This window comes from Falco biarmicus, chromosome 6 (genome assembly GCF_023638135.1).
Source record: "Falco biarmicus isolate bFalBia1 chromosome 6, bFalBia1.pri, whole genome shotgun sequence".
In the NCBI taxonomy this organism is placed as follows: domain Eukaryota; kingdom Metazoa; phylum Chordata; class Aves; order Falconiformes; family Falconidae; genus Falco; species Falco biarmicus.
The window spans coordinates 25,449,963-25,473,838 of NC_079293.1; the positions used below are offsets into that span (position 1 = coordinate 25,449,963).

Consider the following 23,876-nt stretch of genomic DNA (forward strand, 5'->3'; position numbering starts at 1 on the left):
TGTAGGACAGCTGATCTATTTCAAACAGGAAGCTGTTTACAGATAACACTTGCAACTGTTTTGTCTGATTTGTTGAACTGTCGAAAAGCAAAAGACAACCTCTTTTCAAATTAAAAACTGTCAGACTTCTGTAAACAGCAGCAATGAGGTTCATCTGTGCAGTGTCCCTGCAGGCACAGAGCATTCTGCAGTTCCCGTTTTCTCAGCAACCATAAGGTAAGAGACTTTTATATTTTCACTCTTTGGAAGCATGTAGAGGAAAAAGCCTGGATGTTTGTTAGGGGGCTGCCCTGTAAGTGACAGAATGTGATTGATGATCCCCAAGTAGTAGGGGAAGGTAAGGGAAATAAGAGCTCGCTAGATTCTTTCAGATAACGTTGGACCTTTCTGTTGAGAAGTACCCATGTGGGTTAGATCACTGAATTCCTGTTTGGGGGTGTGGGGGAGATTGAGCGTTTAAAACATACAAAAAATCGTTTAAAACAACATAAAAAATACAAATTTGCCATTGGAAGAGCTTGTTTTCCTTTGAGCAGGGAAGGACAAAACTATATGATATATAACTTTTCCTACAGTTGAAACGCAGGGCAGTTCACTAATGGTTTGTAATTCCTGGTAACAGAGAGTCAATATCAGTTTAGTTTTGGAAATGTTAAGTGCTTTTCTCCATCCTTCTACTTTTATTCCTAAGCAGCTGGCTGTTTTCTACTTTAAAAAGTGAACTTTTAATACAGCTGCAAAGCAGGGAGTGAAGACTGACGTTGCAGAAGTGAAGCAGATGACAGAAGATCCAGTAAGGGCTGGATTTACACCACTGGGTAATGAAGAGCAAACTCAGTGAAAACCAAATCAACTTGGAAGTTGTAGTGTACAGGAATGCTTGATGAAAATTAAGGGCCGGTAAAGATATAAAATCTTGGTCTAAATGAGCTGGAATATGAGAGTAAGCTGTACTTCAGTAACCAGAAGGCCACATGCCACCTTTTCAGTCATGAGGTATGAAAAACAGGATTCATAAAGGGACTTGTGAGTATCCATTCTGACCTCTGTGCATACATACGTATGTGCTCAATGTAGGCAGTGAGATTAAGGAGGGGGATGATTTTCTAGCAAAATCAAACCACTGCGGACAGCTGAAATACCTAATTTCACTTGCCATATAGTGAAATAGAAAGAGCCTCTGGACTGGAAATACTGCAACTTTGATCCTTGGGTATTTAAAGTTTTTAAAAATTTAGCAAATGTAAAAAAACCTATTGTCCCATGTTTTCCTCTCTGTAGCTGAGATCTTTTGTATTACATTGTTTATGTGTTCATGAATATCTGAGGCATTATAGTGATCAGAGGATATAAAACCCCCACTGATTTAAAGGTGTTGCTTATAACGGTGGTATTGGGATCTTTTAATCTGTGATGAATTGCTAGACGTATATAAAAAATTTTATTATGCTACTGTTGCAGCATAAATAAGGTATGCAAATATTGTAGACAAGACTTAACAAGTATTTCTTTTAAGTGTTTGGACTGTCTTTCAGAAAATTCTTAGATGTATCTGTTAAAGTGAAGTTATTGTTTTAATTAATACATGAAAGAGAATATACAACTTAAATCCATAGTCAAAATGGTATTCAAACATGGTGTAGTCCTAGAGCCAGCAGAGAATTGCACTGTGGAAGCGGCAGAAATCTACAGTGTAATTTACAAATTGTACATTACGTTGAAGGCCGTTTTTTCTGATTACTTTTGAGTGATTCTACATTGTTTCTAAAGCTCTTCTTTAGCCATCTTTAGGGCCGTTCCAAAAACTCTTGAACCAGAATCCATTTAAAGTGGGAAGGCTTTTGGCAAAATAGCTTTTTAAAGAAAAGTGTCAGTTTTCCGGGGTAGTTTTAGTTCTGTTGTCAAAGTATTTTTGGCTGAAAACCAGAAGTGTTTAGCCAAAAATATTCTCATGGTATCTCATGGGAAGTGTAGCTTGTGCTTTGCATTGCATTTTGCTGCTGGCTGGACTTCACAGCTGAACCACGTTTCCCGTAAGGCCGTGTGGCCAGGGTCTTGCTGTTTTCCTTTCCCTTGATGAGTGTTGGGATGTAATTTGGGAAACGAGTCTAGTGAAGGAGGCAGGGACAGGGCTTGTAATACATCAGCTGTAGGGAAAGCCCCTCAGGTTACTGGTTGGTACAGCAGCTTAAAATTCGAGTGCTTCCTTCTGGTTTGCACCTGAGCTGCCGGGCGTCCTGTTCGTGGGCTGCGAGAGTGGGATCCCTCAAGAGATGTCAGTAGAATGCTTAAAGCCTTCTGATGTTTCTAGCCAAGAAAACACCTGTACAAGGGGGAGATCTAAAAATGCTTTATTAAGTGCTTCTGCCAATGCTAAATGTGCTCAATTTTATATATTTGGGATTGAAAGCTGCAAGGGAGTATGGCTGGATTTTAAGAGCTAGGTAAACTCTTCAGTCAAGTGGAAAACAACCTAGTAGGAGCCTGAAGCTTTAGAAAGAGGTGGTTTTGGAAATCCAGCAAGGTCTCATCTCATGCATTGAAGTGTCCCTTCAGAAAAATCCAGTTCTGGGTGGTTTGCCTATAGTTGTATAAGATGTCTGTTGGCAAGAAGAGAATGGAAGTTGGTCTGCTCAAGTTCTTCATCAGTGGACCCTCTTTTATTAGGATCCAAGGATCTTTAGCTGCTGTCACTGTTTGGATGCTGCTTCCTCAAAACTGTATCAGAAAATTGATTAGGAGGTCCATAGGGTGTCCTGGAGGCCAGAACAGAGCAGTGAGGCAGATGGTGGGGTGTTTCAGGTTTTACATTGGTTTTCTTCTACACTGAATCATAGAATAGTTTGGGTTCGAAGGGACCTTGAAAGATCATCTAGTCCAAGAATAAAGCATGTGAATGAAACATGGAGGTGAATAAACAGTTTCATGGTGCTGCAAGTTAGATACCTGGCTCCAGACCAAGAATCCACAATGTTTATGTGCTGTATGGAGCAAACGGAGGAGAGCTAAGCGCTGAAGAAAGCGACTTGCCACAGCCAGCAAAGTGTGATGGCCACAGCAGCCATCTGGAAAATGCCTGTGAGGGAGATGTGCTGGGATTCCCTCTGCTGGATGTGGGAGTAGATAAATTCACCACCTTTGGTGCCAAGTGCTTACAGGAACTTGAGTTCCAGATGCTGGAACCTTGCCTTGAATGTGGGTGCCCAATGGTCCTTCAGGCATGGAGACTTTGAAGACTGGCTCTGAAAAAAGTTTTCTGCAGTTCTCTTTGAAAAATGGACTGCTGCTACCCAGCTGTCATGTAATAATCTACTGGCTGGGAGCACTTACCTGGGAAGCGGGAGATCCACATGCAGCTCATTGCACTGCTTCAACCCACTGCCTCTCTCATCTGCTGGAAAGGTGCCCTTGTCACTAACACAGCAATTTGGAAGTGGGGCCACTGAACATCCATGACTGTGTCCGCAGCTCCCAAGACAGTTTCCGGTGTTAATACCACTTTGATTTTAGAAAACAAAAAAGGGAAAGCCTAAACAGTCCAGGGAAGTCTGTTCCTTCGGCGTGAGCACTCCTGTAAGAAGCCAGTCTGCAAGAGAGAGGCATCTCCCCACCACATTTTGGAAAGGAATGGCGGGTTTTTGTTAACCTTATGCTTACAGTGTGCTTAGAGGAGACTGAAGGAGCTGGGACGTGTTATTTTGGGCATAAATGGGCTAGGTGGGAGAGTAGTGTCATGTCACTCTCTTCAGGCAAGATGTTCATGGTCTCTGGTCTGTGCAGTAAGGAAGGCATAGGCACCTAAGTAAGTTTTCCAACAGGACCACAGGCACCTCCTACCGCAAGGTGGCTGAATTGTTAGGAGATGCTTTTGGATGCTTTGGACTTGGGAAGAGACCACAGATACAGATTCAGCGGTAGTGTTGCCAGTGTTGACTTAAGCAGCTCTCATCTGGAGGTTTTGGGTGAGGAACAGGAGCAAAGGAGAGAGAATGAAAAGAGAAACTGCTTCAACTCCGGCTAATTTTTGAGTGGGGACCTTGAAGAATGAAGCTATATCCATAGCTGTGCTTAGGTTCCTGGTGCCCATCTTTGTCTGGTCATAAGCATGATTCACTCTGTGATTGTTGGGGGTTTTGTTGTATGGTTTTGTTTTTTTGGGGTTTTTTTTTTGGGGGTTTTTTTTTTGGTCCTGTTAGTATGATTTGCTAACTGGAATAAGCATAAATAATGACAATAAGAAATCCAACAGATAGCACTCTTGAAGATTTTCAGTTTGAGTTGTTTTCAGGGTTAGTTGTGGATCCCTCCAAATTCCCCTGTGATAATGCTGATTTCAGTAGATATTGAACCTTGTTGATAATAACCATGGATTTATTAGTCTTCAGTGAACTCCTTAGTCTATGGACCTAATGAGAGACTGTGGATCAGGGGTTGATTTTATCTCCATCTGGTCTGAATGCTGGGGGCAGTCTGCTCGTTTCTGTGCTGTGAGGTCTGGACAATGAAGCTTGCATGAAGTAATGCTTGGTTGGCTAAAGAATGTGCTGCACAGAAGCTGAAGGGTTTGTTAGTTGTTCATCTTCACTAAAGAAGGCACAAAAATAACTTACATCCATTTTAAAAGGCTTCACAAGCACTTTAAGAGAATCTTGTACAAAAGCTGTTGATTCTATCAGAGTTAAAGGGAGACAAGAAAGCATGGTAGGTTTTCTAAGGACATTATTAATGTAAGTAGAATTTTATGATTATCATCAGAGGACGAGTTATAAGGGATCCTCTAAATTTTGGGAATTAAACTAAAGAGCTTTAAAAAAAATTAATATGTGAAGGAACTGGCAGTGTTAGATGGCATGGTAACTGCAGCCAATCAAAATAAAAACATCAGACAAGAATGTAGTGAAGGCCTAGCACAGGAAATGGCAAAAAGTTCTTATTACATAGGAAAAGAAAAGTGTCTGTCAATCAACCCTCTTGTCAGAATGGTATTAATGAGAAAACAGGTCTCTGATGGCTGACTGGTTAGTGGAGTTACATACAAGAAACGTGAAGGAAACAGATACTGAGGAAATGTGGCGGAGCAAGCATGCTCATGCATGCTGCGGGGGCTCCAGGGTGGTGGATCTGTCAGCAGCATTCACAGATGCATTTGCAGTGTTTCTAGTTGTGCAATGAACTTGCAGTTTAAAGCCAATGCAGAGATGAGGTGTGATGGTGTAACGAGAGCCATGTTATGAGCTGCAGCTGAGAAACCTCCTTACTGAAGGTTTTCTTCCATTACTGCTTAATACCTTCATGTCAGAATTGCTTTCTATGTAATTGCAGAGTGCCAAAAACTCTATAGTCACTCTCTGCTTACCTTTCTTTTTTATAAATGTTATATAAAACGTTCACAAAGGCATGAACATATAACAGTAATTCACAATTAAATAGTTCAAAATTAGTTTAAAATCCTTAGACAGTGTAAATAGCTATTTCCTTACGTCTTCTTCATTTAAGTATTTCTGAACATAATCTTAAATCTTCAAGGAAGAATTACAGTTTTTCCAGTACCGTATTTCTTTTGAATTTTCAAGGGTAGTCCTTGAAAGGGCAAGGTGTATTTCTTCACAGAGCATTCACAGATAATCTTTGCTTGTTTTGTTGAGGAAATAGCGAAGAGGGACCTGATTTGTCTGAAGAAGTCCTTGTGCTGTTCCCCTTAGACAGAATGTGCTGATTTCTACCAGTTTCCAGATATCTTCATGCCTTGAATATCACGTCTCCAGAATTATTCAAGTTGGACCATTTAAGTTTACACTGTGCATCGTATTTGGAGGCAACTGTATTATCTTTGCAAGTTTTGTGGGGGTAGGTAAATAGGTTATATACCAGAAGTGTTTAAATGACTGATTTTTACACAGACCATGCCCACTGCTACATCTACTTCCGTAGTGCTACAGGTATAACGGGAACTTAGTACACTGTTGGAAAAAAACTCTTCTCTAGATGCTGGGGCAGTTTTATGGTTGACTTGAAACCTTCCCATCTGAAGAGAGACCAGCTGGGCATCCCACATCTTGCAAATCGTGAGTTTAGTTTCTGGATGGTACGTGCCAAGCTTGTGCAAAGCAACACCAAGTTGATATGCCCAGGGATGTTGTCATGTTAGCTACAACAGTGTGTGTGTGTCCTTCCATGTAAAATAAATCTCTTGGCACTTAATGCCAGGGTCTGTCAGATGTTTGTCAATGGTGCTGGTGTATTGGATCTGGCTGAAATAATTTTCCCCATAGCAGCCCTCACAGTGCCGTGCTTTGTATTGGTAGCTGGAAAGGTGTTGATCACACACCAGTGTTTTGGCTGCTGCTGAGCAGTGCTGGCACAGCACCAAGGCTGTGTCTCCAGCATTCCCCCCTCACCACCAGCCTGGGCATGGGCAAGATCTTGGGAAGGGACACAGCCAGAACAGCTGACCCAAACTGACCAAAGGGGTATTCCCTACCATATGACATCATGCTGAGCAATAAAAGCTGAGAGAGAAGAGACGGGGGGCAGGGAGCATTCATTATTATGATGCTAGTCTTCTGGTGCAACTCCTATGGGTATTGAAGCTCTGCTTCCCAGGAAGTGGCTGGACATTGCTTGCTGATGAGAAGTAGAGAATAAATCTTTTGGGTTTCTTTGCTTTCATGCATGGTCTTTGCTTTGGCTTTATTGAAGTGTCTTTATCTTGACCCACGAGTTTTTTTCTACTTCATTTTCTCCCTGCTGAGGAGAGGAAAGTTGTTGGGAAAGAAAGGCTTGGTCAACCCGCCACATCTGGTCATCATAGTTTTTACTATGTCTTCGAAGCAGCTCTCTATTTAAACATGCATTTGCCTATTTAGGCTTATTTTGCACGTGATTGCATTCACATTGTTCCTTGATTTTAGGGAAGTTGTTATTGCATGTTGCACCTACAGTGTCAGATATATGAAATTTCTGATGTGTTTAGAGTTGATTGCTCTGTACCATTTTAGCAGCACTGAGTAACTGTGGCAAGTCTCATTTTTGTTGTTCATTCTTCCTTTGCTTAAATCAGCTGGCAATGCTGGGATTTCAGCCACGGCAGGGTCAGTGTAGTCTTTAACACCTCTGAAGCCTTTTCTTTTACTGGTAGCCGCATAATCAAAGCGGTAGCATTAGCTTTTGTTCCTCTTAAGTGCCCTATCAATGCTGGACAGGTACATGCTGAGGTTCAAAGGATCACTGCTTAGCTGATGTACAGCTTCTTAGTTTGTGTGCAGCTGGCCTCCGGTCATGTTCTAGCTGTGTGAATGATGCATCTGCTGCTATTAGAGAATTTGCTGAGTACCAAAGCAGGTGGAGATGCCAGTAGTTACCACTTAACATAACTGGTTATAATCTTCCCTGGAAGTGTACATTATTAAAATAAAGAATACTCTCAGGGCAGTTGGTTAGATGGAAAGACTTTAACAAAAAATTCCCAAGGGGAGTTGTGATCCTCAAGAATCTTTTGGTAGCAGAAGCATGGTGGTATATGGATAAAGGAAGTAACACTTTCAGTTTATGTGAATTCAGGTAAACACCCTTGTTTGCAGATTGCGTTCTACACATTGTTTCTGAATTCACGTTTCTTTTTCAAAATGAGATTGTCAAAAGCATCTCAAACCTGCATGCAATCACTTGTACTCTTTCTTAATTTTTTGAAATATTTGCAGACCAGTGTGTTGTACATGGCAAAGGATTTTGAATATGCGTATCGTGGTATGTATAAAAGCTGCTGTGGGAAATGTTTTGCCACTGAAAGATATTCTTTCAGCTGGCTGCCATTCGGCATACCTCAGAAGTAGGATCGTGACTATTGCCAATGATACAGACTGATTAGTGAGTCTGCTGTGGCATACTAAGGTAAGAACACTTCGACTTCTGAGAAGTTTTTTAATGTCTAGTTATCTCCAGGAATTGTGTATCTTTACGTGTGCTTTTACTAAGTCATATCAGATGCACAAACCCCTGGTTTTTCCCCCGCTGTGTTTAGCTTCTACAGCAATTTCTATGTACTGACCATATATTTTCTCTTAACCTGGGGAGCTGCTTTGGTAGATTCCCCTTCCTGCACTTGGAAAGGTGTTTCAGGTCTCTAAGAGTGAAAGGACATTGAGTAGTACTATTGCTATCAAGTTCACCCTTTACTTGTCCAGTGAAGATATGTGGCTGTATTTCCTGTGAGGCTTGATTTTTGCTCTGATACTCTTTAAATTTTTTCTCTTACATTGAGGCTTAGCCGTTTTACTGAATGTATTGTTGGTCTTTGTGTCACCAATATAACTTATCTTCTCTCCTTTTCCGAGGTTCCTGGGACCTGGTAGGGAAGTTTCAGCGTAGGATCACGTGTTACTGTTATTAGAGTGTTACTTTGTCTCTGCAGATCCCCAGCCTGAGAGTAAAATAACCCTTTGTTGAAATTGCATTGATACTGCCCCAGTTCAAATGCACGATGTTGATCATGCATGCTTATGTACCATGGTGTTTTGTTATATTGAGGATATCGTTATGAGAAGTATGTCCTTGTCATTTGAGGATAACACTCTTGGATCATTTCCATGACCCTTGGTGGCTTGCATGTTATTGCAAAACACCTCATGTAGTTATATCTATGCTCTCTGTCTTTTGCTGGATATTATTTACCATTGCAGCCTGGTATTTTGCCATATCTTTCCTCCTTTTGAAATGTTCCTACTCTAATTACGTGCTTGTTTTTGTGTGGGTTTTTTTTTTTTGTATTTTTTTCCCCTGGTGAATTTAGACCCTTTAATTCTTTCACTTACGCATCTTTTCACTTACGCATCTTTGTTTTCTGTATGCCACTGGCATGCAAGGGCACAGTTTTGTAACACACTGAAGGCCATCTCAGCTGCTGCCAAGGGCATTTCTTTCCCTGGCTGACAACATTTTTCACAGGAATGATGGCCATTTTACCCTCGCCAGGAACCAAGGAACTAAATCAAGTGAAAAATAACATCACAAAAAGAAGAATAGCTTTCTGCTGGTGTAGTAGCCTGTGCTAGCTCGTGATGTGATCAGCTGGTGGTTGGTGATAGTACAGGGAAAGGGAGGGTAATGAGTACAGAGAACGGGAACTGCTGTGGGGGAGCCAGGCTGCTATTAGCCCTCCCATAGACTGGCTTAGCTAATTAGGGGTGGTAGGGCTCCCCTTACCTAACTTTACATACTTAAAAGACCGAGCTAGTCATACTGGGCAATGAACAGATACCTCCAGTTAATTATCTGTCCTGTTTTAGGATGATAAGAATCCCCACACCAAGGTGCCTTTCTCTGACTTCATTATACAGGGAGCTCAGGGCAGTTTTCTGAGGCTGTGCACCTCAGCCAGGATGGTTAAATCCCACCCAAAGGTCTGCTTATAACTTCTGCTAGCTCAAGATCTGGGTCTAAGTAAAGTTGTCCTGATAAATAGGCATCTCCTGATGCCAGCTATGCCCTGCCTTGTGGTTTGCTTTTTGAGGTGTCACGCTTGCAGCATTAAGAAGGACGGGGCAGCAATCAAGTGGCTTCCCTTTATTCTCGGAACCTTCTTTGAATGTAGCTGTTGCATATCTAATGTGTGAGAAATGGGGGCAAAAGCTCTTGCTGCTCTGTTCTGTGTGTTCTCCTCCTCAGGGAGGAGTAGGATGCTGGGGCAACCAAAAGCAAACCTTTCTCCCATCCACTTGCACTCTGGGATGGTGCCGTCTCTCCCTCTGTCCTTTCTCGGCCTTTCTGCCCTGGTCAGGCCTCTATGGTTTTTCACTTTTGCCTTGTGTTTTTCCCACTAGTCGATCACATCCTATGTTCTTCTCTTGTCTTTACTCTTCCTCGAGCCTCACAAACTGCTTTGCTTAAATTTTGTCTTCTGTCTGGGCATTCCTGACCTGTCCATGTGTTTATACATCAGTCAATTGTGGGACGTCATAACAGAAAGCAGGGAAGGGAGAACACTCATTTCCCCCCTTTTTAGTCTAGTGTCCCACTGCTAGGCTTGAGCTGGCTTCTTCCCTGTTTGCCTTCCATTCTTTAATGTGGCATGTCTAAGTGTAGTCTAACTTAGTCTACTGCATCCATCCAGTGGGAGCAATTGCTGTCATGGGGAGCTGGAGTGGTGGGTTTGAATTCTTTTAAGGATGTTCCATAGCTGGCACTTCTCATCTTTCCGATCAATACTTGAGTGGCATTTCTGTTGAGCAAAAGTCATGTGGCACTACTGACGTGTCTGGGGTGGTTGGATGTGGCCTAGATAGACTTTTCTGCCACTTCCCTGCACCTCCAAGAATGTTGGTGAGGGACAGGGCCCACCCTCCCCAGATTAAGTTTGCCTTTTGAGTCTGTCCAGTGCCCTCCAGAAGACAGCTCTCAGGCCCACCTGGAAAACTCCTATGTACCTGGAGGGAAGAATATGTTGGAAAGCATAAGTTGGTTGAATGGGCATTAAGCACTTAGATATTGCACAAATACCCCAACTTCTGCAGGCAGTCCTGAGCTTGTGTGTATGTGGAAGGCTGAAAAGTGATGCCTTAAAGCTTCAGAAACAGGATGATAAATGCATATGTGAATAAGATGTAGTTATTCATGTAAAGAAATGTACTCTGGAGCATTCTCCACATCATTCATTGATTCTTGGTGAATTCCTGGTGTTCTAGTTCTCATGTGGATGCTTTATAGGAGTGGGGCTAGCCAGAGACAGTTTAGACACGTTTTAGAAGAACTGACACCTATGTTTGAAACCCAAATGGGTTGGTTAAGAATACTGAAAATCTGATCTAACATATATCAGGGATGGCACCCAAAAACACAAACTATTTCTGTAAATTACAGCTGCAAACGAGGCTACAGCAGAGATCTTGTAACCCAGTAGGGACTTTGATTAAAACTGCAGGAGAAATTTTGTTTAGCATGTCTAGTTAACTCTGACCAACACTTTGCACAAAGGTAAAATACTACTTAGGTGTTATTCTTTATCATCTAAAAAACTGTACAGAGTTATTGTGAGAGATTTGGCACTTTGGTCCCATCTCCCTGTAGTTATAGGTTTTGAAAACATACTTGCCCTCTTCTAGCACTGTTTTCATCTCACCCTTGCTGAAGCCCTGATTTTATATTTTCAGCACAGGTGACAGTAAGTTAATTCTGACATAAACTCATTGACTTCAGTAGAACTACATCAGGAAGAAATTTGTTTCAATTTTTAAAAACATTCTTCTTGATGGAAAGTGAGGCTACTATTCCTACATATGACAAGGGCACCTACGTTGTACAGTCAGAACTAATAGTTCCTTATACCTCACAAACATTGACTGAGGAAATAGCTCTATTGAGCAAGAATTAAGTGTACTTTGGGGAGTAACCGATGACTTCCTATCAGTTAGATTTTTAGGTAATGTTAGCTTCCCATCAGCTTAGACTCACCCTTTTGTCCTCTGCAGCAATTTTCACTGTTCTTCAGCATTATCAGGACCTGGAATGTCTTATGTCTCTGTTTTATGCGACTCCATGCTCTGTAGACTTTACTGTAGCTGCGGCAGTTACAGTCCTCATTTTTGCAATTCTACAGTATTAACATTTAGGGATTATTTTTTTTTTTTAATCTTTCAAGCCCATTGCTTTAACCTTTAAATCAACACGTAGAATTTAACTTCAGAGCATTGCAATGTTATGGAAATGATCTCCCGTTGTTTAAGCACCTCTATCATTGATTCTGATTTTTATATTCTGGCTAAATGGTGAATTCTTGCTTATACAAGGTAATGCATGAGGGAGCTAGGAGGACAAATGAGAAAACACTTAGATAAAGTAAAAGCATAGCTACATAAAACATCTGTAGGTTAGAAAGATCTGCAAGGCTGTAATGGAGAAAGAAGAGGTCAGTGACACAGGTTTCATCTCCAGTGTGAAAGACATCCTCTCCAGGGAATGATATGCAGCCCTCAGGCCAAGGGGTGAAGAGCAACGTGCAGGCACAGAGCTGGAGGCTTGTCCCTTCTGCCTCTCCCTGCTTCCCCCAGAGATGTATCCCTGATCTGTGCGAGGCCCTGGTGTTACCTTTGTAGCCCTGGGACCTAATTTCTGATTGGTTTTTTTTTTCTTTTATTTTTTCAAAGTAATAGTGTGAATAGTAATAGTGAAATAGTGTGAGGTTTGTGTCACGGCCTGACAGCCTGGCATCTCACTAGCATGTTTTTGTGTGTGTTGCAGCTGTTGGGATGCAGTTTAGGGACTGCTGGGGCATTTGAGGATACACAGGCTGCCAGATAGTTCTGGGAGCTGTCGGGATGTGGATGACGAGGACTAGAAACGTCAGGGGAGTGAAAACTGCTGAAAGCTGTTGATGTGTCAGTAGTGCTGACTCAAACCTGCTTGGGAAATTCGTCTGCCAAATGTGGCTGTGGCTCTGCAGATTTGTGTGCCTGTCTGCATCAGGAACGTACTCAATTCAGGACATAGATAATTCCACCCAGATCTCCAAGAATGAAGTATAGTTTTAAAAATAATAGTAAAAAAAAAAAATCATAATAACAGTGAAAACAACTCAGCAATAGTGAAATGAAAACAGCTCAAAGAGGAGTCCTGTAGGATGATACAGAGGATTACAGCCATTCGATAGCTGTTGGCTGGCTCAGCACTAATGCCAGCGAGCATCATTATCCTTCTGCATTTCTCAGCCATTTGGATTCAGCTAGGCAGATCATCTGTGTTGTTGCTTCTAGGTCCAAAATAACGGTGTGCAATAAGGCACCGGCCCTTGTAGAGCAGCTGCTGGCAGATACAGGGTCTTCGTGCATGAGGTGTCTGCTGGCTGAAGTGGTCTCCAAGCTTTCCATTCACAGCTGTGGGGGAGCTCAAGGAGTGCTGGGTGCCAGCTGGCCTGGCTGGTCCTGCAGTGGTTTTGAGCAATGCCTCCGGGATTCTCTGATGACTTCTCAAGAACTTGTCACTTGAAGCTTGGCTTAATAAACATCTTCTCTCTTGGCAACTGAGGCAGATTCCCTAAAGCTGACAGGTCTCAAAAGTTGTTTTGAGATTATTGTGTTGGTTGCATTGCTATGTTCCAATTCCTAATAGGAATAAAGGCATTTTGATTTTAAAGGAAAGGCCATGTAAATGCTGCCTTCTCCTTCTCATTTTTTCCCCAAGCTTTCCGCTTATGCTGATTTAATGGCCATCATTGTAAGTGTTGCAAATTTGACTCCTGACCCCTGCATAGACAGTGAGAAAATATTTATGCTTTTACAAGTGCTGAATGTTTCTCTGTTTCTCTCTGGCATTGGTTTTATCAATGCTGAAGATACTTGAGTACCAGGACTACGATAGTGTTTGAAAAAACAGGCTGGTACCTTTTTCTGAGGACCAGTTTCAGTGGGACTTAGTTTTCTAAATGCTTTTATGAATCTGGGTCTGAAAGGACTTGAAGGTAGGTCAGAAAGGCAAGGAATTTTCCAGGATTTAAAAATGAAAGTTACTGCTGTAGCACATACCTGGAGATCAAACTCTTATTTCAATCATATAAGGCAATTTCAGCTGTAGAAGAGGTTTCCTTTTAAAGCAGGAGAAGCTGGAGAGTGTGATATCCAAAGTGCTTTTGGCTTGATTTCTACTACTAATGTGTCCCCTTACTGCAGCTGCAGACTCTATAAATTATTCAGTCTACAACCTCTTTGGAGATTTCCTGTTGGTGGCTCTTCTCAGATCAAGGTAATTTCCCCAGTAGTCATATGGGTCTGGATGCTGTGACCTGACTGACGCTAAGAAGCTCTGTTTTCTAGAATGAGTCCATTTTCTCTGCGGGTTGAGCCATCATGATGTAGGCTGAGCTGTATCCTCTGTCTCTAAGGCTTGTAAGCCCTGCAGCAGCTGCAGGCAGCGGGGAATGTGATGAAGCTTCATTGGAGGTTTTGTTTTCCCCAGAAAATCCTTCATATCTGGCTGCTGAGCAGAGCCACCAAGCAGCCTTGACAGTTCTCTGCTGCTCGTTGCCTGTCTCATCTCCGAGCTGTGTAAGGATTTTGCAAAGGAAGATTAATATTTAACATACCTGCAGGCTTTGATCTTTCAGTTGTAGTCTGGATGCATCTAAAACTTCATAAAGTGCAACCGGAGGAGGTGGTGATGCTGCCTTTTTATTCACTAATGCAGAGAATGGAGCACCCTCCTAATTTCAGTTCTTTCTTCCATCTCAGGCCATTTTGCTCCCCCCTCCAAGTCATCTCTTGAGACTTGTTATCACCAGCCTGCTGGGTGCTCATGCTGAAACTGCCTAATTTCCAGGCTTTCAGCTATGTGTCTGAAATCACTTGGCTTGAAAGCTGCCTTGTCTGATCTTTTTTGGATCCTAAAGTTCCCCCACTACAGTGAAAAGGCGGGAGTGCTCTGCTGGGCTGTGGGATGGGAGCTGCAGGGGCAGGCAGGACCCACATCCTCTGCTTAGCCCACAGAGCATCCATGTGACTGTCCTCCAGGATGATCCCACTACCTGTCCCTCAAAGGTGGCTGCTGCAGAGTTAAACACCTGTGTTCAGGTCTGTAGAAGATACTTCCAGGCACGAGTCTCTGCCATGTCCTCCTGGCTGGCTGAGGCAACCACAACTCACTGCTTTCCCACGTGGGGAGCACTGGTCCCTAGCTTGGCATCGCAAAGCCTGTTCTGGTTACGGAGCCCACCACTTTCCAGTCTACCAGCACTTAACTATTCAAGTGCTGAGACTGGCCCTAGCAGCCTTTGAAGGGAAGATCTGGAGAAACACCCTTCTCCTCAACCTTTCCTCTTGCTAGTTTTTGCTGCTCCCTCTTTCGCTTGGTGACTGTTGTGGATTATGGACTAGGCAAAAAGAGGCAGAACCATTCACTGTGGATACTGTGAGCTCTTCTAGGCCATGAATTACACCAAGACTCAGTGCCTTGTACCCTGGGGTTAGGAATCTCCTCCTGGGGAGGTGTGGCCCGATTCAAGCTTAATGTATGTGATGTAATTTGTTTGGCATGCATGTGAGGATGTGTGGGAGAAGAGTGCCATCACAGAGATCTGATATTTCAAACCTATATCAAGACTGTGGTCAAATAGTTTGTATAACCTTAGAAAATAGCTGTAAAGTGGCCAGTGGTCTGTCCTGGTTTCTAGTAGTTCAGGCAGGCTCTATTAGAAGCAAAGGAAGCAGTAGCCCAAGACAGCAGAGGACAGCAACACAGCAGATGTTTTCCTGATGATTTTGTCTGGCAGAGCCCTGGGGATCTGGGATGGTTGCTGCTTCTGCATGGCTGTAGAAGCTTTACATCCAAATTTCCATTATTGTTTCTCAACTCCTGCCCCCAACTACCCTGTTCTCCGTGTCTGCCTTTATGATGTGCCTTCTCCTCCAGCTCTGCTTCCTCATCCTTGGGTGGCAAAATACAGTTTTGTCTGCGCTCTTGAGAAGCCTCGAGTGATGTTGCTGCAATTGTGCAAAACATAATGTGGCCTAAATATTTGATCAGCTAAGGTTTATAATTCTGTAGGTTTCTGTGCTCCTAGAAATACCTGAGCTAGGTATTTTAAAGCTGAATCAGACGTGTATATGAGCTGCAATCATCTTAGTTGTGGTAACATAAGCAAAATTTTGGGAACTGAGCACTCTTGAAAGGGGGGAAAAAAAATACTGTAAGCATCTTTATATATGAGCGAGTGCTGTCCTTCCAGAACCTGCACGCTAAGCTATGAGAGGAGACTTTGTAAATGACACTTGTACTTAGTCTGACAGGAGTGTTGGCGAGGGTACAAAATGCATCTCTAGTACAATTTTCTATATTGTCATCTGCTAGACTAAAAGGTAATAGGAAATTAAAACAGAGGCCTTGAAAATAAAATTGTTATATTATATCTTAGTGGAAACTTCCTTTTTCTGGTCAACACGCTCGTGGGTCTCCTTTCTGGTGGGCAAAGCTTGTCTATGAAGTAGTTCACTCCTGTCCTGTTACCGGAGCATGGCATGCTGTGGCTGTGAAAATCTCCAGATAGTCCCTGTTCCTCCCCTGTTCCTTGGTAGGATTTCCTAGCACCAGACATTTTCCCTAGGTTTTCTTGCCCTGCTTAGCCCATTAGACTATGTATCAAGATCCCCTGACCCACAAGTTCTTCCCAGGTCGAAGCACACAGCCCACCTTTTTCAGGCATGGTCCTTGTGCTGCACCTTGCTCTCCTTTGGAAGGAAAGCTGAGGAAGAGATTTGCGTCAAAAGGGGCTCACAGCATACACCAGTCTGTGCCCCAGATCTGGATGATCGGTGAGAACTGGGAGGTATACTGAGGAGCAATATGCCCTGCAGTGGGGACACAGCCTCAGGTGGTACAGCAAGGGCAGCATGAGGCAGAGCAACCTCCCCTGTAACTTGTGCAGTGCCCTTCCCACATGAGGAGGGAGACAAAATCTGCTCCCATCTGATACCCGCCACCTCCCCCCCCCCCGCCCCGCGTTGCAGTCTACTCATTTTAACTTCTAGAAGATGATGGAAGTGCAAACTGGACATCAGTTCAGAGGGATAATTTGTTCCTGCAACTCCAAAGTCATCTACTGAGTCTATCTGCTAAGACATCTATTAAACATACCAGAATTGATGGTGGAATTTAAAATTAGATTGAGGCTTTTTAATAGTATAGGCAAACTGAATTTTTCTGCTCGTGGAGGGCAGTCTGCCTTCCTCTTGCTCCATCCCTGAAGTTTTTGATTCCGCTTCACCAGCTCATTCTTACCTTGAAGCTCTTTATTATCCTGTCCCTGCTGAAGGGCGGCTATGCCTTCAGGCCACCCCCAAAATAACAGATCCACCCTCCTAGACCTTGAGCATGTTGAGACGCACAGACCCAGGTACTGGCCCCACACCTGTGCCTAATCCTATTTGTCTTATTTTTGAAGGGAATCAGGGAGTGGAGAGTAATGTAGTCCAATCTTCTTGCTCTAGATGTAACAGGCACATGTCTCTATTGTGGGTATAAAGGATGATATACAGGTAATTTCTCTTGAAACCCTAATACGACTTTTCAGCTTGTTTGTGTAGTACAGAGCCTTGGTGAAAGAGGGACTGGGAGAACAGATCAGAAGTACATAAATAATGCTTTTGTCAAAGAGTATTTCTGCACACCCCCTAAATATCGGCTTTTGATGGTCCTTTCACGCAAACTCCATTTCTGTACTGTTGTTTTCTGAGATCTCTTCACAGCCTAATATCAGGCAAGCCATTCCACTTGTAGGCTTAGACAAGGGTATATTTCAGAGGTGAATCTTTTCAGAATTTATTGAAGACTCTGATGTAGCTTCATTGAATGATAGAGTGAAATATTATCTGCCTTCCACCTACAACGTCTTACGTGAGGGTTATTGTATCAGACAATTTGCTGGGCACAATTTCACTGCTCAGGTAGATGGGAAGTGAAATTTCAGGCCTTTAGGATGGTCTCATAGTCTACTGAATTGCCTCTTTAGAGCAGTATGCACTCTTTCTAAGTGGCAGCTTAGTGCTGACATCTCTCAGTGCAAGCCTGTGTGCTGTATTTTCTCCTTTGACCTTTCGAGATCCCTGCCTCCAGTGAGAAATCACCGAACACAGAATTGCCTATTATTAACATTTCTTAACCTCATACTTCTCAACTAAATTTCTCCTGAGCTTTATCTCACCCAGTCTTACACCAAAATAAACTGCTAAATGCACTGCTGCATGTTTCATGTATGTCTGTGGAACACAAAACCTGCTTGGAGGACCTGCACATGTCCAACTTGTGCTGGGTTATGGCACGGAAAAATATATTGTTTTTGTAGTAGGATGCTGCTTATGTTCAGAAACTGATGAAAGTCTCTGGAATTCTTATAACTGTTTATTCATTTCTTTTTTGTTTAGGAGTCAGTGACCTGTAAGTGCTCATTATGAAGAGAGATCTGTTTTTCTTGGTGACTCTAATTAGCCTTGCCTTCCTGTCACTGCTAAGGTCTGGATATCCTCAACATATTGCAGAGGAGTCCTGCTCTGTTCAAATTCTTGTTCCAGGCCTAAAAGGTAATGTGGAAGCCTACTCCATTATTCAAATACTAATCTTTCTTTCTAACAGGCTTGTTTACACCACCGACAGTTTCTAACAGAGACAAAGAAGGTGCCTTTTGGTTGTCCTCTTGTTTGTCCTTGTCCCGTTTGTAGCTGTCTTAAAAATGGAGTTTTAAGGTCCATAAGATGAACTTAAGTCTGTTAAGAGAAACACAATTCAGAGAATACATGCTAAAGTTTACCAGGCTTGCTCCTGGTCAGTAGTGCTTGTTACTCTGATACACTGCCTGTTTGCTTTCTCTGTGTTTATACTGGAAAGCGGTGCACATATCCAAAGACTGTATAATCAGGCCCTAGTTTATGCCCGGAGAGGTTTGCATTGCCATTTTGCAATGTAATGGGAAGTATTTTGAGTTTTCTAGTCTTATGTTTGTCTTCCCTTGATCTTTAAATGTTCAAGTGCCTTTTGGAAGAAATAAAAAATTAGTTAGTTTTTTGGTATTTCTATAGTTTCTGTGGACAAGAGTAACATTTTTGCAAAATATTCCTCCAAACTCTTGACCAAAAAAGATAGCATAATAAATTATTGATCTTTTAGTAGCAAAAAAAATGTACCTTAGATAGGAAATCAACAGGTGGGAAGAATTAGCATTTTAAAGCAGTAGCATCCTTTAGGGTGTGAAATCCCAGCCCTGTTTAGTCAATAACAGTAATTCCCATTATGAAGGCAATGGTATTTCTACCGGAGTGTAACACCTGTGAGCATGGGGAAATACTTTTTATCTAAGGACAAAAAAAAACCCCCAACATGAAAGCCACAGGTTTATCATTATTATTATTGTTGTTGTTATTATTAATAATAAAAATAAAGCACTGTTTAAGAGCTGTTCAACTAACTTTCCAGTTTTCCTGTTAGTTGTGCATTGTAGTATCAAGAAACTCACCTAATAATATTGATGCCACTAATGTTATCTAGTGGAAACCTGGGCTTTACCCGGTTGCCTGAGGACCATAGTATGGACTGCAGGTGCTGTCTGTGCCGGTTATTTGGTTGGCGAGGGCAAGGCTCGGTTCTGTCTTGCAGTTGTTCATACGGTTAAATTGCGAGCGCAGCCTGGCCACGGGTTTGGCTGTGGTGTGAGCTGCTTTCCGCAGACGCTGCCCAGTTTGGATGTGGTTGCCCTCTGCTGGAAGCGAGAGAATTGGGCTGTAGGGCTGTGGATTGCGCTTGGCCCGTTGGCTTCAGGACCAAAAAATGTCTTCTGTTTTGTTATTATATATGCAGTTTTGGATGCCTGAACTGAACCTATATCTATCTATCCATCTGTGTGTGTGTTGTTATTTTTTTCCACTTCAATAAGTGACCTTGGAAGTCTTAATAATATTTACACCTTCTGCAGATGTTCCAGTTAGAATGAACAACATTATATCCAGGTCTTCTGAGGTTTGACTAAGCTTTGAGTAAAGTTGTTTCATTTGTTTAATATATTTGCTGTGAAATAGGCATAAGGTAGTGCTGTTGATGTGATTCACAGAGAGCACAATCAAGTTAAATATATGTTGTCTAAAGTTACACAGAAGATCAGTCAAAGGGTCAGACTCCACAGCACTGGGGATTTTAGCTTTGAAATGATTTTTCATTTTAAAGAAGCTGACAGGCTTTGACAAGCTGTGTAACTTCTTTGCCCGAGTTTCCTTATTCGTGTAATCAGACAAAATTAACATCTGTGATTACCATTTTTATATGAGGACCATTACTGTTGTTACATACAACAGTTTTTTAAAACCTATAAACAGTGCAGGACCCTGGCCTTTTGTCATAAGGCAATCCTGAGCCAGGAAACAACAGAGGGGCCTGAAAACTGTCATGTATTAATGATTTTATTCCGCTTCATGAGATGTAAGCCTTGCAAAAGTGAGAAAGATTGATGTAAAAATTCAGTGAAGCACAAAATGGCCTGATACAGCCCTAGTGAATGTGAAATCCCTAAAAAGCTATCAGTGCTCCAGCTACGCTGTCAGGGGGACTGGCTGCGAGAATTGGTAATGAGATACTGCTGTCCCTCATTGGCATAACTCCAACCCATTTCAGTGGCCAAGGCTTCATTTAAACTGAGCATATATGTGGCCGCCTGCCCAAATTTCGGCTCCCACGCAGTGGGATTTGCTCGCTGCGGCTTTTAGGTCTGCCCCATCTCTTCCTCTGCTGGGCTGCTGGCAACATCTCCAATGATGGAGGAACAGAGCCCCACACCACTGCTGGACACAAGCCTGTCAGGATTTGGAAAAAATAGGTTCAAGGAAGCAATGAGGGACACCATGGTATGTGTGAAAGGGAAAAAACAGGAGAAGAGGGTTAAGCCTAACAGGTGGTGCAGAAAGTGGAACCCACATGGGGTGGTGAAGGAGAAAGACACCAGGCAAAGGTACCCAAAAGTGGGGGAGTGTAATGGAGACATTTTAGAAGAACAGGAAGAGATAAAGGGAAAAGAGAAAAGAAAAGGACAAAGAATGAGACTGAGTGGAGAGACTGGAAACTAAAAAAAAAAAATAAAAAATGGCACAAAGCCAATTAGGACCCCACAGAATAAAAGGAAGAATCGGAAGGGGGATGAGATGAGAATGGAGGTAGAAATGGAAGATGAAGGAAGCCGGTAAAGACACCAAGAATAGAAGAAGGCACAAATGAGTTTAAGGTCAGCAGCTTAGGTCTTAGGGACTGATTTTTTTTTTTTTTTTTTTAATAACCTCAACAATATAAAAGGGTAAGATGAAATATAGAAGGGAAAAATACCATGGCTCTGAGAATCCAAACAGCAGACTGATCCGTGTTTTAGAAAGCCGATTATTAATAATGGGAAAATGTGTTGTGTGTGAAGGTGTGGAAGATGAAGCCTTGCTGCATTGCTCACTCATATTCTTCCTAAAGTCTGACTTCTTTTGATAGGCACATGAGACTGAAGTTACATAGTGGAGAAAAAAATAACACTGAACAAGCCTTCAAAGCTTAAAATCTTGGTTTACCACTTTGTTTTGTCTCCATTCTAGAATCTAAAGCAGGAATTGTCTTGATAGTCTCAACGGCATACAACATGTAAAACCGTTGTTGTTACATAAATAAAATAAACCCAGTTTTTTTACGCCCACACTTGATGTGTCTACTTACACAGGGAATATGAGTAATGGAAGAAAGTTATCACCAGTCAAAGAATGCTTAATAGCTCATGCAGTTAATATTTGGCATGCTATTTTCATTACAGTAGATGGTATAGCTCAAGGTAGGCAGGATACAACCATAATCCTGTCCCAAAGAATTCACAAAAGGAGACAAATCAACAGCAATAGTAAGATACATCATCTGAATTATGAAAGATATCTCTCAAAGATGATGAAAGAAGCAGCTTGTAGTACTATCAGGGTTGTGCCCGATACCTGCGACTCTGCTGTGGCTCAGTTTGGTACCGGACTAAATTTCTTTTGGGGGTGTGGGTCATCACAGCACTGTGCAGCACTGCTGGGGACATCTTGCTCTGTCTCAACTGCATGCCAAGAGCTGTGCTGTGCTGAGGAAGAAGGTGTTCCTTCATGCAGTAAGGCTGGAGCAAAGAGCCATCCAGGAAGGGATGGAGAGGAGAAGACTGAGCAGGAGGTATGAATGCAAAGGGACTGTGGCTGGTGGGAGGAGGTGACACCGGAGCAGCTGGGTAGTGACCACGGTGCACCGATCCCAGCCTCCTGCTCCAAAGTGACCGAGTGTGATGAGCGGCACAGGGGCTGGAGACCAGAAGAAGGGCACGGAGGTGTCTTTCTCTAAGTTCATTTGTGTTGGTTTTTTTTATCTAATTCAGGAATCAAAAGTTAAAAGTTAGTCTTAATTGGTGATAAATGAGATTGATTGAAATTCCTTGACATAAACCTTTTGTTGCCCGTGACACCTGCACAGGCTTTGTTTCCTCAGCTTGCACGGTGCTCAGGGTACATACAGCAAGAATAGAGACTTAAACATGGCCAAGCTGAACTGGACCACTGATTGCTCCCTCTTGGCCAAAGTCTCGCTGCTTAAAACGGCTGATAACAAAACATGCTGAGTGGTCTGTAGGTGGGCCTGTAATGGGGTAATCTCCTCCCAGGAAAAGTTTCTTAAACACCCACGCTAAGGAATGCAGTGTCATCTTATTATAGGAATAAATGCAGGCAAGTGTAATGGCCTGAAGCAAGAGTGATCTATTTTATTGATCCCTAACGCACAGCTTTCACTCTGAAGAACATGTAAAGCAATAGGCTGTAATAGCCTGCTCTCAGCCTCCAGAGAGCAGGGGAAAGTCATTGTCAGGATTTATCTTTGGGAAGCAAAGAACTCATAAGCAGCCCTGAGGGGGGGAAAGGCAATCGTACAAAGTCTATTGGTTACCTGATAATAGAAAAAGTGACGTTCCCAAATGTGCCAAATAATAGCCTGTTTCGTACTAACAATATAATTCACTGGGGATTATGTGAAGTTTGTCCTCATTAAGGTCAGAGAATGGCCTATTTTTGCATGTCTGAAGGCAGGGAAGATGGTCTGGAGCCTGCTGGCAGCCTGAAGAAGGAATATATAACAGATGGAGGGCCAAGTTCAACTCGCAGCCACCTATGTCTGCCATAAGGAGAGAGAGCTGGAGGCTGCATATTTGAAGCATGCCATGTTGTGGCTTGTTTTCACATGTCACCTCTATGGTACCTCTCTGAACCTCAGCGCCCAGCTATGCCGGAGAGCAGAGCTTGAGGGGTGCATGATAACCACTGCCTTTCCTGCTGTGGGGCTCCATTCAGCTTCCTGGAGAGTAGCTAATGCTTACTGTCCTCTGTAGAAGTACAGTGCTAGCGCATCAGGTGTGCTGTGCTAGCTCTGACTTTTAGATCCTGGCGTTTTCTTTTCTGTGGAAGCCGTAAAACTTTCTTCTCCTTCATATAAATCTTTTTTTTGTAAAGGTGGCTATGTAAATCATTAAATGTCTGTTTGTTTAAGAGATTTTAATTTTACATCAATGGCAAACTACAATAGTAGTACAATGGTAGGGGGAGAAGCTCAGCATCCCCAAATTTCCAATGAAAGGCATCAGGGAAGCAAACATTTACAGAAACTGATGTTTAAATATGCTGAATATAATAATATGCCACGAACCATGTGCATGTAAGTAAAATGTACAGTGGCTCATGTCACAGAGAAAGGCAGAGTATATAACTGAGAATATGGATTAGGAGATACTTTTTTGTGCCTAAAAATGATTCTCTAAATGATGGGTGTAACAATGACTTTCTATGGGCCTCCATAAATGGCATAAGCACTTTTTCTTTAAAAAAAGTTAGAAAAAAAAAATTGAGGTTATAGTTAAGCCATTTTCACTTGAGACTGAAGCATCTCCTTAGCAGATATTGTGGAAGTGTTTGGTGAATGCAGACCCAGAAGTACCATTGGGCTTTTTGAAGGTGGATAATGTGAGTAACATCCACAAAACTAGACCCATTGTATGAGATTTCAGTAACGTATTGACCTTAGTTTTGTCGGTGTCTATGCCAATTGCGGAAAATTCTGTTCTCCATGCATCAAGTAAAGCTGTTAAGTCAGGTTGCATCTGCTTTTATTTCCCCCCGCTCTTGTTATAGTAGGTTTTTATTTTCACTGGGGAGAATGACACTCTTGTCACTGCCACCAACAGAAAATGGTCCTGGTTTAATATGATTCTTCTTTTTCTTTCCTTTTGTATCAACAGGAGAGGCTGGAGAAAAGGGGGAGAAAGGTGCTCCAGGTCGTCCAGGCAGAGTTGGGCCTCCAGGAGAAAAAGGTATCTTTGTTAA

General features: G+C 42.5%; 1 protein-coding gene across 3 annotated transcripts in view; it reads left to right on the forward strand.

Moving 5' to 3' along the window:
* COLEC11 (collectin subfamily member 11) overlaps positions 1-23,876 on the forward strand; it is a 41,398-nt gene continuing 17,522 nt past the window's right edge. Inside the window, exons 1-3 of one of the 3 annotated variants that reach the window (XM_056344211.1) lie at positions 1-216; positions 17,898-18,053; positions 23,792-23,863. In XM_056344211.1, coding sequence (XP_056200186.1) covers positions 17,924-18,053; positions 23,792-23,863 — 202 coding nt within the window. In that variant the 5' untranslated portion in view covers positions 1-216; positions 17,898-17,923. Of the gene's footprint in view, positions 217-812; positions 997-17,897; positions 18,054-23,791; positions 23,864-23,876 lie in introns of those variants that run through there. The other 2 variants (XM_056344213.1, XM_056344212.1) reach the window with 2 other exon arrangements.